Raw genomic sequence first — 13,377 nt, 5'->3', positions numbered from 1 at the left:
ATTATCAGAGAAATGCAAATCAAAACTACAGTGAGGTATCACCTCACACCAGTCAGAATGGCCATCATTCAAAAATCCACAAATGACGAATGCTGTGGAGAAAAGGGAGCCCTCCTACACTGCTGGTGGGAATGCAGTTTGGTGCAGCCATTGTGGAAAACAGTATGGAGATTCCTCAAAAGACTAGGAATAGACTTACCATACGACCCAGGAATCCCACTCCTGGGCATATATCCAGAAGGAACCATACTTCAAAATGACACCTGCACTCCAATGTTCATAGCAGCACTATTCACAATAGCCAAGACATGGAAACAGCCTAAATGTCCATCAACAGATGACTGGATAAAGAAGATGTGGTATATTTATACAATGGAATACTATTCAGCCATGAAAACCGACAACATAATGCCATTTGCAGCAACATGGATGCTCCTGGAGAATGTCATTCTAAGTGAAGTAAGCCAGAAAGAGAAAGAAAAATACCATATGAGATTGCTCATATGTGGAATCTAAAAAAAAAAAAAAAACCAAAGCCTAAATACAAAACAGAAATAGTCACATAGACATAGAATACAAACTTGTGGTTGTCAAGGGGGCAGGGGGTGGGAAGGGATAGACTGGGATTTCAAAAGTGTAGAATAGATAAACAAGATTATACTGTATAGCACAGGGAAATGTATACAAGATCTTACGGTAGCTCACAGAGAAAAAAATGTGACAATGAATATATATATGTTCATGTATAACTGAAAAATTGTGCTCTACACTGGAATTAGACACAACATTGTAAAATGATTATAAATCAATAAAAAATGTTTTTAAAAATCTAATATATTATTTGGGAAATAATATATATAACATATATGTTATATTTAAATATTTATATATCCCCAGAAAGATTCAGAGAAGAAAAGTGGAAGACAAAGAAAAGGTCAAGATACCATGGACTGATCATCTCCATTTGTCTGTGTATCTAGGAACTCATTTCCAGACAGTAACAACCCAATCTCTCCATCAGTAGATGGGTCAGTACAAGTAAATATACAATCTTTGTGAATACCGTGTCCTTGAGATGCAAATTCAGCTTCAGGACAAGTTCCCTGACTGGCTTCCAACCACGCGGATGCTCCTAATCCCTCGCCGCTGGGGATTCCGGAGCAATCACTGAATGAAATAACCAGAAAGGGAAATCCATTCCTGCACTCACTGGGCGATGGTAGTTTTTCTCTGGCTGGTTGTTGTGATGTTTCAGGCTTCCTCCATCACTAGCTAAAAACTGACCTGCACTGTTTTCAAGGATGAGTCACCTCCTTTTCGAGGGGCTTGGACGCCACTCACCAAGCTGTGCAGCACGGGAGGGACAACAGTTAATTCTGCGAAGCTGCAACTGCCCGCCCTAGCTCTCTGACTCCACACACCCTCCAGAACAGATCCCCCCTTCCCACCCTCTGTCTGCCCCAGGCACACCTCCCCCCACTTCCCCACCTCCCTGTTCTCAAGCTGTCACCCCGCCCTGGGATTTGCCGCAGCAGCCCCTGGGGGCCCAGCAGCGCTCAGCGCGGTCTGTAAGGCTATCTGTGGAGGAGAGGGCCCTCTCACAGGGCGCAGTGTTTCTCCTGCCTGCAGTGGGATCCAGATAAGGACAGAGCCTCCAGCCATCCCTGGCGTCACAAAGAGCCCCTCTGATCCCGCTGGCATCTGGGCTTCCCCTCATTAGCACATTAAAGCTGCTCTGTCACTTCCCTCTGAGCCGCTCTGTCTGTCCCACTGCCCGGCTCTAGGGAGCCTTTTAGGCTTACGCTCATTTTGACCCCTCCCCAGTTCAAGAGGCACGAACCCTCTCCCGAAGCCTGTCAAACTCTCCAGTACGAACCACAGGGACCTCCACATCACTGCCAGGTGCGATCAGTCCACAGGACACGTGCCTTCTGCCAAATCAGTCTTCCCAAGAGGCTTTTCTCAAAACCAAAAACACTTAAAATATATCTAGCTTTAAACAAACTTAAGAAAACAGACTTGTGCCTTGTTCATAGACCGGTGGGTTCCACTTCTGACTCTGACCGACAAGGCTTGGGAGAAAAACCACCGAACAGAGCAGCACCAGCATCCAAGTCTTCCGCGTGCTGAGGACCCCGGCCCGCGACAGCGCAAAGCCACCAGAACCCGGGCTACCGTTTTAATTGTGTGACCAGGAAAACAGCTCCATAGTTCTTGGCAGCTTTCCTAGCCCTCTCTCCCTGGATGTTATTTCACTTTAAAATCCCCAAAATGCAATGGGAAATAAAGGGTTAAGATTATTTCAACCAGTTTACAAATACGAAAACTGAGGCCCCCAAAACTTAAGTCAGAGTTCCCTGAGACAGAACATCTCACATTCTGAAGGGGACACCATCACTCCAGGAGCCCAGACACAAAATCTCCAAATGACGTTTAATTCCCTCTTCTCTCTCTCACACCCCACTCACTCCCAAATATAATCAGGACCAAAATGCTACTGAGCTCCCCTAATTATGTCATGCACTAATATCTTGACTTCTTCACAGCTGAATTCACTGGCGGTTCTTTCTTGCCTCATTGCCAGGGTCCAGATCTGTCTGAGTTAACCCTTACCAAGACAGTCTCTAAACAGCAATAGCTTCTTTCTGCCAGTCACACCCTCCACCTCCTCCCCACCACAGAAGTCAAGAAAGCGCAGAGCACCACCCTGAAATCCTACCATATTTCTCTAGTTATGTTTCCTTTCTGACTCTTCAAAATGACTATTTCCCACTTCTCTCTGTACAAATATCCTACACCCCTCCCCCTAGCACCTTCATTCTTAATTGACAGACTGACCTCAGAGTTCACAGAAAAAGAGAAGCCACCAGACAGGAATCACCTTTTATTCCCACCACCAAATCTACCAGATTACCTTCCTTTACACCCACACTTGGTCCCTCCCCTCCTGGACCAAGGAGAGTGTTCTGGCTCCTCTCAAAGGCCAACACCTCCCCCTGCACTTTGGATCCTACCATCTCAGCCTTCCTTTATCCCATTCCCTCCTGCATATGCAGTGTTTCCCTCCCCACTGTCTCATTCCCATCAGCACAGACCTTTTGCATTATGTCCTCTATTAAAAGAGTCTCCCTTTAATCTGCTCCTGGTTACAGCAAAACTTTTCTAAAGTTATGCTTTGAACCGCCCCATCCCTCACATTCCCTCCCCAAATCATTCCATCCAAGCTTCCATTGGCACCACCACCTGAGCCTGTTCTGGTTCCAAAGTTTCTCTATGTTGATGACCCACCGATCATTTCTCTGCCCTTCCCTTGGTCAATTACTCTCAGCATGTGGACGGCTTATTTCCCCCCTTGGAAACACTTCCTTCTCTAGGCTTCTGAACACCACACTCTCCTGCTTCAGACCCCTCCTTCTCCATTTCCCTTGCTGGGTCCACCTCCTCTGACTCAGAAGCTGATGCACTCCCCAGATTGACCCTGGAACCCTTTTCTCCTCTATGGACACAATGTCCCCAGATGATCTTATCCCAGACCACTCAGTGACACCCAAATCCAGATCCTCAGCCCCTAATTTCTCCCCCAAATCCTGTACTAGAGCTGTCATCTGATATTTCCACTAGACACCCCTGCCAGAAGTAAACTCTTGACTTTTCACCCACAAACATGTTCCCCTCCCTGTCTTTCCCATCTTAGACAACAGCACCATTGCTCAACTAATTTCTCGAGCCCCCCAAACTGGAGTTTTTCTTTCTTCTTTTCCTTAAGCAGCCTCATCAAATCACTCACCCAATCCCAGAGACTCTACCTCCCAATGTGAACCACTCCAAAACACAATCGTTTCTCTCCACCTCCGTCGCTACCCTTCAGTCCAAGTCTCCAACATCTCTTTCCTCCAGTAGCCATTTACCTCTCTTTCAATCCATTCTTCAACAGCAGCCAGACCACACTCAGTAGCTGCTGCTGTCCTCCTGGCTACCTACATAGTCACGGAACACCCTAGGTCTCTTCTGCCCTCGTGAATAGACACTTTCCTTGTAGCAAGTTTATAACCTTTCATCAAACAAGTATTAAACACCTGTGATGCTATAGGCACTGTTGGGTACCTTCCCCCCAGTAATCTAATCTAATCTCCCTCTCCCCGAACCTTGTCCAGATTCTGTTCAAATTGCAGCAGTTCCATCTCCATCCTGGCTGCCTCAATCTCATTTAGACTTCTGTCTCCATGCCCCTAAATGGCTAATAGTAGCCCCGTGACTGATCCTCCAAACCCCAGTTCATCCCCTCTCCATTTGTCCTACAGATTTTGCCCAGCGTATCATGTTCAGGCATACCTCTCATCAAGTCCTTTCTCTACTCAATAATCTGCAAAAATAATAACCCACAGAATGAAATCTAACTCCTTTTAGAGTGTCTAAGGCTTTGCATTATCTGACTCAATCTTACAATTGTAGCTTTATCTCACTCTGCTACTTTTCTCCCAACACATAATATTGTCAAACTGGACACTTAATCCTCCTCCGATCTCTTACACCATATTCGGTTCACCCCTTCTGTCATCCCCCTTCTTGCATGTTTTTCTACCCTACACATCTGCTATGGGTCAAATGTTCATGTCCCCCCAGCATTCATGTGTTAAAGCCTTACTCCCCAGTGAGATTGTGCTCAGAGGTGGAACCTTTGGGAGGTACTTAAGATTCAGATTTAGATGAGGTCATGAGGGTGATGAGCCCCCATTGATGAAATTAGTATCTGTATAAGAAGAGACCAAATCTCTCTCTCTCTTACTCTCTCTCTCTCTCTCTCTCTTTCCCTCCCTCTCTCTCCCTCTCCACCATGTGTAGACACAAGAAGACAGCTGTCTGCTAGTCAGGAAGGCCCTCAGCAGACACAGAATCTGCCAGCACTCTGATCTCAGACTTGTCAGCCTCCAGAACTGTAAGAAACAAATGTCTGTCATTGAAGCCATCCAGAATGGTATTCTGTTACAGCAGCCCAACCTAAGACACTGTCTTCCAATGCCAAGGTCAAATGCCATCCCTGAGCCCTCCTGCCCTGTCTCCAGCCTAGCCTCTCCTTCCTCTGTAGTCTTCTAAAAGCACTTAGCTGTGTGAATGTAAAAATTGGTTTCTCTACCTATAACAAGATGACAATAACTATTGTTATCATGAGAATAACATAGGATGTAAAATTTTATAATATAAAATGTATGTTTTTTCAAGTAGTGCCTGTAAAAGACAGAATAAGTTTAATATGGATCACGTATAGAACAACTTATTTCTATTATTCCTGTATCTAGACATTTGGAAGCATGCAATTAAGTTTTATACATAAACATTCAGATTACAGATTAAAATTATTCATTCTCAGTATCAGTCCCTATGCCAAGTTACCAGTTACATTTTGAGGTTCTTCAGATCAAGAATAATGTTTTGATATGTATATGTCCTCCAGAAGAGGGCTCAATCTTAATCACAATAAGTGATTAAGAACAAATGAATGTAGAAACAATCAACAGAGTGAAAAAGCAACCGATGGAATGAAAATATTTGCAAGTCACATATCTGATAAGGGGTCAATATCCAGAACATATAAAGAAGTCCTACAACTCAACAACAAAAATTTCCCAAACAATCCAATTTTAAAAATGAGTAAAGGACTTGAATAGACATTTCTCCAAAGAAGATACACAAATGGCAAACAAGTATATATGAAAAGACGCACAATATAACTAATCATTCAGGAAATACAAATCAAAACCAAGAGACATCACTTCACACCCATTAGGATGGCCACTATCAAAAACAAACAAACAAACACAGTGTTGGCAAAGATGTGGAGATATTGGAACCTTTGTGCACTGTTGGTGAAAAGTCAAAATGGTGTCCTGTTATGAAAAATAGTATGGAGGCCCTTCAAAAAATTAAAGATAGAACTCACATGTGATCCAGCAATCCCACTTCTGGCTATTTATCCCCCAAAATTGAAAACAGAATCTTGAGGAGACATTTACACATTCATTTTCACTGCAGCTTTATTCTCAGCAGCCAAGAGATGAAAGCAACCTAAATGTCCATCAACAGTTGAATGGATAAAGAAAATGTGGTATATATATATATAGGAATATTATTTAGCCTTAGGAAATTCTGCCACTTGTGACAGCATGAATGAACCTTGAGGACATTACGCTAAATAAAATAAACCAATCACAAAAAGATAAACACTGGATGATTCAATTTATATGAGGGATCTACAATATTCAAACTCTTAGAAACAGAAAATAGAATGTTGGTTGCCAGGGTCAGTGGGAAGAGAAAAGAGGAGTTATTGTTTAATAAATACGGAGTTTCAGTTTTGCAAGATGAAAAAATTCTAGAGATCTGTTGTATAACAATGTGCATACATTTAACACCACTGTACTGTGTACACTTAAAAGTGGTTAAGATGGTCAATTTTATGGTATGTGGTTTTAGCCCTTGAAAAAAGAATAAATCAATGTGTACTTGTATATGTTCATGCCACAGTCAAGAAATATACCAAATATTATGGCATATTTTTTTCTTGTGTCTATTGGACTTTGACTTCCTGAGTGTTTTTTTTTAGAAACATAATCAAGAATTAATGTGTCTGAACAAGGTACAGTGAATGCTCATTGGCCTGAACTCAAATGAATGAGAAAGCTTAAACTAAAACCTGATGGTGGTACATTCACATTCTGCATTCTACTTTCATAAGAAATGGCAATTAAATAATAAATCAGCTCTTCCATTAAGTAACTTTAGAACTATATGGGCAGCCAACTCAATTTCCTGTATCATCTACATCCATAGCAGTATACAGTAAAAATAGACATCTTTTATTACGGCCCTGAAGTACTGAAGGATCCTGAAAGAGTAAAAGGTCAAAGAAAAATTACATAAAGATAGGTCCATTTTCTTACACATTACTTCCTTGGAAATGCACTATCTTTATCTGAGGTAAACCAAATATTCCCTTAATTTGAGCATTCATTTCTCCAAGCTCTGTTCAAAAAAATAAATAAATAAATAAATAAAAATACTGGATGATCTTTTATTTTTATAATTTTGTCCTTTGGTTAAAAATAAATGCATCCTTCAGACATCTTTTGTTTACTACTGATCTTAGAAATGTCTGGTCTTAATCACACCAGCCTGTTCCATTTGGAATATTTTGTATCAATCATCCTCATTAATAGTTGGTCTTCCCTTTTCATTCTGACATCTGTTAGAAGGAGCAGCTTGAGGAAGAGCCTCACTACCAATTTTTTAACAAAAGCCTTCTTATTTGATTAAAAAAAAGGATCACCTAAACAATAATATATGTCTTCATCAAGTGTACCTAATATTTAGCTCAAGCGTAACTCTGTTCCTGACAGCTGTTCTACTGTTCACCGTGTTCAGTCCACCTTACTCAATAACTCAGAAAAGCTGTATATACATACTCTCCCAGCATATAGGGTAACTTCCCACATGGATATAGATTTTACATAGGCTTGCTACCAACTCTCCTACGTATCCTCCTTAATGCTCGTTAGTCTTCAAAAGAGTTTCAGAAATCAGAAAATTAATGAAATAAAACAAAATGTGAGTTTCAAATCAAATGAATGAAAGACCCAAGGTCACACTTGAGGTTCCATCCTACTGTTTACTACAAGACTCAAAAAGGCAGAAAACCCTTTATAACTTAAGACAACACGGTGCATCTCTTATTGGGAAGAAAGTGGGTCAAAACCGGAAATTCACGGTCATTATTGTTAAGATCTGAAAATAATATTCAAGTGGGGAAAGATAAGTGAAACCGCACACATGCAAAAACCAAAACAAGCTATCACTTGTTTTTCACAAACATTTCATTCAGGAATCATTTTAGAGGAAAAAATCTTCAGATACTACAGAGATCAGTACCTACTCCTGTTAGGTTTCTAAGAAATCTGCTGGTATCAGCAGTTTCCCTGAGAGGGTCATCAACTGTTGCCCTTGAAGTATTTTCTTTTTTGTCATATCTTGCTTGCCTGTGGCAGGGTAATAAATACTATCCCACGCTAAGAAATAAGTGAAGAGGAGTTTGCCATAATTTTTTCATTGTTTGAATCAATACATTATTCAAAAACTCTGGGAATTAAAGAAGCAACAATTATCCCAGCATTTAAATCATCTTGCATTTCTTGCATCCCACTGCCAAAACAATTTTGAACCGGGCAGGGCAGAAGAAGGTGACACACCCCATTAACTGGTTAAAAAAAATTCTCTAGCACCTCGTCTTTCACCAAAACCATTGATACTTTTATAATCTAATTGTTTTACAGGAAGTATTCAATCAGTGAAATGCCCTATTTGTTGTATACGAAAATGCACCAATCCAATTCTGCAAGTTTTTAAAGAAAGGGGAAAAGATAGGGAGCTATACTGAGGAAATAAAATGACGCAGGGCAATGTAAGACACATTTCATTAAGGTAACACTGTATTTTCATTTTAAGCTTCCTGAGAGCAAGCACCTTTAATTACCAACCAGTACTTCTCTCTTTGCTACCCCTAGGTACACAGGATATAGATAGCATATGTGTTTGCATTTTCTCCTCTGGGTTGGCAGGTAGTTATTGTTATAGACCAGTCAGTGGCAGGCAGTTCACCAGGCTTATGCTGCTCACACTCTACAACTCCTCACCCCATCGCACCATCCTGTCTCTCAGCACTGCCCCTTTGACCCAGTGGGATGCTAAGAGTAACCAGCAGTGGTGCAATGCCTCACTCCGTCACTGAAGAGACGCCACTGCCCAGCTCACAGCAACAGAATGTGGCCAACAGTGTATCTACATGCCAAAAAGTTAGAAGGATATTTTTTCATATTGGCTCCAAACTTCCAGAATTGCAACGTCACTTTCTGCTAGCGGCTAAGTTGCTGCATGTCAGAAGCAGATGAAAAGAAACAACTAAAGCCCAGAAGATAAGTGGTTGATAGGGCAAGGGAGGTGAAGGAAATAGAAGTATTAAGGAAAGAGGAAGAGGAAAAGGAGAAGAAAAAGAAGGAAAAAGTGATCTTTAGCTTTTAGAAGATGAACAAAGATGCTTCAGATATGGTGGCACCTGATGGGCCAGCCTTGCAGCCATTACTCACAAATCCAACACACCTGGAGGGTTGAAACCAGAGGGGAGCCACACCTAAGCCGAGGCACAGGAATGCAAAAATTCCACTCTCCCAGATGCTTTTGCTTTTTCTTAGAGCCCAATCATTCAGCAGCCACTACTAACACTGTCTCCTGTTGGCATAATCATGGAGCAAAAGCCAAGCCCAGCAGCATGCTAATAAAATTATGCCACCAGGATTTTTACACTTATTCTGATTTTTTTTTTCAGTCTCCTTACCAAAGGCCCTCTTTCTTAAAAGAAAGATTTTCTTCTTATCTTTTAAGGTTAAGGAAAGACCATTTGCTCCATACAAAATATAACACTGAAAATTCTGAAGAACTCTGGAAGACAACTAAATGTTTCAGTTGATGTCTAAAGGCCATAATAACCCTAGGATTCCATTCACAGATGTACCTTCCATGAAATACCACTGATAAAACCTTTTAGTCTATGCTCCTTCTCTATAAATTAGGAATAGTACAACACATGTCACAGTTTCCTGAAGGCTTAGTAAAACAAAAGGTTCTACCCACCATTTACCACGACTTCACTAAATTTGCTTTTGATGTTTGCACAGCCCACCCCACCTTACACAACAGAATTCTGCTGAATAAATGAATCTGTGCAAAGCTTTACACTTTCCCAAGTGTTTTCTTCAGTATCATGTCACATAATTCTCAAAACCATGGTAAGAGAGGTAAGACGAGTATTATAAACACATTTTACAGGAGAAGAAACCAAGAGCCAAGGAGGGGAACATCTCTGCCCCAAGCCAAAGGGCTGGTTAGTGGCAGAGAAATGATAACAAACCAAGTCCCCTCACTCTTACCTCATTGATTTTGTTCTTCTGGACTCTAAGATTCATGAAATATCAAAAATACCCTGCACAGAATCAATAATAACATAATCAAGCAAAGAGAAATGAACTGTGGCACCAGTTTTTTTCCCAGTTTGATGAGGGAAATGAATAATTAACATATTTTGCATAAAATTTTAAACAGCCAATGACAAGTTACTTACAATTCAAAAAAACCACAGGTACTCATAAAAGATAGGAAGCCCACATAACATGTACTGAGCCAGTATCTTCTTGGTTTATTCTGGCTCGTTATCTTTTAAATGTAATGTTTTGTAAGATGTTATTCTAAACTACAAATCAAAGTAAAGTAAAGGCTTGAGTTTCTATCACCAACTCTTGGCTCACTTCACAATGAATTTCTTCTTTTTGACAGTAAGTGCAAACACGCAGAAGTACCCACAAGTAAGCTAATATACGTGAAGTCTTCACAAGGGGCTCTTGAATGGTTTGAGATTTCATATAACTAAATTAAACCATACTCCGAAAATAAGGAGCCTTTCAAGCTTCTATTACTGCGCGTATTTTGTGCTCCCACTAGAGCTTTAAGCCCCAAAGAACTCGAGGTCAATTCCTTGGGGAATCGCGGCTACCCAAAACAGTGCCACACGGAAACCTGTATAAACTGAGCAACCTTAAGAGTTACCCCTAACAGATGCATCGAAAAGCACACACGTACCCAAATAAGAACACACAGAACCAATTCCCTACGTGATTTTTAAGTGTCAGCTCTTGAACCATTTCAAGTTACTTAAGTAGAAAAAGTCCCTTTCGCATCACAGCCGACTCAGCGGCGCCAGGGGGACCCCATCTTCAAATCAAATGGGGTTCTCAACCTAAATGCCTCGTCCTTGATCCATCCACTGCGCAGATTTCAGCACTGGAGGCGCCGGCAACCAGGGTTCGCCTCCTCTGGCTTGGGGATAGCCAGGTGCCTCCTCCGCACACCCTTCCCGCAACATTTCTGCACTTTGCGTGGGTCTGACCCAGGCCTGTAGCCGCCCCTTCCCTGCTTCCAGCCAGGAAGAGTCGGAGCGGCAACTGGAGCGTCAGGCGAAAGAAGTGGGTCCCCCGTCTGCCAGCCGGGGCTGCCGCCGAGACCCAGTCACTTCGCGAGGGGGTCGGAGACCTCCGGTGGAAGCGCAAGATCCGCGACCTCCACGCCATTCCGGCAGGCGCATGCCTTCCCGCCTCCGCCACGGCCACCCCCGGGTCCCCTTCTGGCTCCTGGGCGCAAAGCTGGGGCACGAGTGGGAAACGGAGGTGAGGCAACACGCGTGTGCCAGGGTGCGAGCGCGCACACACAACAGCGGGGCCGGCAAGACCCCGCCTCTCCCCGAACTCCCGCCTCGGACCAGCAGGAGCCCGGGTGGTCCAGGGCTCCCCGCTCCGGGACAAAGCTGCCGCGGCCTCTCCGCCTGCGCAGGGCGCGTCGTCTCCCGCTCTCCTCCCTCTCCCCCGCCGAGACTCTGTCCGTCCCAAAGGGCCTTCGGGCCGCCCGGAGGACGGAGAGGTCCCCAGGCGGGCGCCAGCAGCCCCTGCCCCGCGCCCCCGCCGCCGCTCACCTGTTCAGCACTTTGCGGACCCTCTGGCGCACGCCGGCCCGGGAGGAGGCGGACAGGCGTCCGCCGCCGCCGCCGCTGCCCTCGGCCGGCAGGTTCTCGATGGTGGTCACTACATGGTTCGGCGGGGCTGGCGGCGGCGGCTGCAGCTGCTGCTGCTGCTGCTGCGGCTCAGGGGGGATCATCGCGGCGAAGGCGGTGGTGCGGCGGCTATCAGAACGCGGCCGGGCGCATTGTGCGCCGGCTCCGGGCCCGGGAATGCGCGGAGGACTCGGCCGGGCGGCCGCGGCCCGGGGAGGCGGTGCTGCCGGCCGAGCGGCGAGGCGGCGAGGCACCCGCGGCTACGGCCGCCGCCCCCGCCCAGCCCGCCACTCACTCCTCTCCAGTCCCAGTGCGCGCACCCTCGCGCCGCCGCCGCCTCCCGCCCAGGCTCTTTCCGAGCCGCGTCCGCAAGTCCTGGCACGCCCCGCGAAGTGGCTGCGAAGGGTGTCGCGCGGGGGCGCCCAGCGGCCTGTCAGCTCAGGAGACCCCCACGGAGAGAGGGAATGGGGCTCCGGGCTTCGCCTTCTCTCCCGGTGCCCAAGTCTTCTCGGGGCGAGCGGCGGCAGTTGTGCAGGCGCCGCCTCAGCGTGTCCCCCGCTCGCTCTGAAGGCTGCCGTCTGTGTCTCGCGGAGTGAGAGACCGAGAGTGAACCCGGAGAGCCGGGCGGGGGCGCCGCGGCGGCGGCGAGGAGGGGGGGCCGGGCGGGGGACTCTCGCTCTGCTCTCGCCAGAGGGCGCTCCCGAGGTCCCTCGTTGCCCCCTACCCTCCAGTCCCTGGTCCACCGGAGGCCCATGGTCTGGGTTGTGGTGATTGTCTTGTTTTACTTTGGTTTGGGGGGGCGGTTTTCTGTGGGTTTTCCCCACCGTAGGGTTGAAAACAGATCTTCTTTAGTTGGCGGGTCTCCCTGCTCCTGCCGAGACGCCGCAGAAACTAGCACCACCATCCTGGGACAGCGACAGGATGCTGAGACCGGTGCCCGCCCGGGATTACAAACCCAAACTCGAGTACCATAAATATTACACCTACAGTCACCTGAAGGGCCTGGAGGGAATTGGAGGGGAAACAACTTCTCACAAAGAATTCATTCTGGGAGCTGGAAAAAGCCTATCAGACCAACTCAGAGTCTCCGTTTCATAGCGCTGTGAAAGGAGTGTAAGCAGATTTGAGTTCCAATCGTGGCTCTAAAACTTAGCAGAGACTCCCTAAGCAATTTACTTGAATTCTGAGACACATTCTTTGTGCAACGGAGCTACTTCTCTCCGTGGTGCTGTAAGAGTTAAAGGAGGTAAACCACCCAGCAGGGGGCCCTGACAGCTTCTTCAGTGGTGCTGGGACCAGAGATCGCCACTCTCAAAAGGGAAAACCACTGTGTATCTGGCTCAGAGATCTTACATCTGAACACCATATTTCTACCAAAGGAAACTGATTATCTGTCTCAGGCATCTTTTAGACATATTGATCCGGATCCCAGTTAATGATTGACTCTTAAGAGAGAGAGATGTTTCACATTTTCCTTTATCTAGATTGCCTGGATAGGGATTCTACAGTGAAAAATAATACATACTGTAAAAATGTTTCCATTTCAGTTCAGTATATGGAATTATTTGTCCTGAATATGTTTACTAGATAAGTATGTCTACAGAAAGGCATGCTGATACCGCCACTGAATCCAAAAGCACTGGAAACCAGCAAATAAAAAATACTGGTGATAGGATTTGCCACAGAGAAGGGGGTCAAGGAGAAAGTAACACTCAAGAAAGGAATGGACTATG

At 45.2% G+C, this 13,377-nt stretch overlaps 1 protein-coding gene across 1 annotated transcript in view; it reads right to left on the bottom strand.

Annotated features, from left to right (window-relative positions):
- Window positions 1-12,251, bottom strand: part of SLC35F1 (solute carrier family 35 member F1) — a 352,348-nt gene extending 340,097 nt beyond the window's left edge. Inside the window, exon 1 of the mRNA XM_032484774.1 lies at window positions 11,567-12,251. Within this exon, the coding sequence (XP_032340665.1) occupies window positions 11,567-11,748 (182 nt within the window). The 5' untranslated portion in view covers window positions 11,749-12,251. The remainder of the gene's footprint in view (window positions 1-11,566) is intronic.
- Between the last annotated feature and the right edge of the window lie 1,126 nt (window positions 12,252-13,377).

The sequence above is a fragment of the Camelus ferus genome, chromosome 8 (genome assembly GCF_009834535.1).
Source record: "Camelus ferus isolate YT-003-E chromosome 8, BCGSAC_Cfer_1.0, whole genome shotgun sequence".
Lineage (NCBI taxonomy): Eukaryota > Metazoa > Chordata > Mammalia > Artiodactyla > Camelidae > Camelus > Camelus ferus.
Note: the sequence above shows the minus strand (reverse complement) of the source record. Positions and strands in the feature narration are given on the sequence as shown.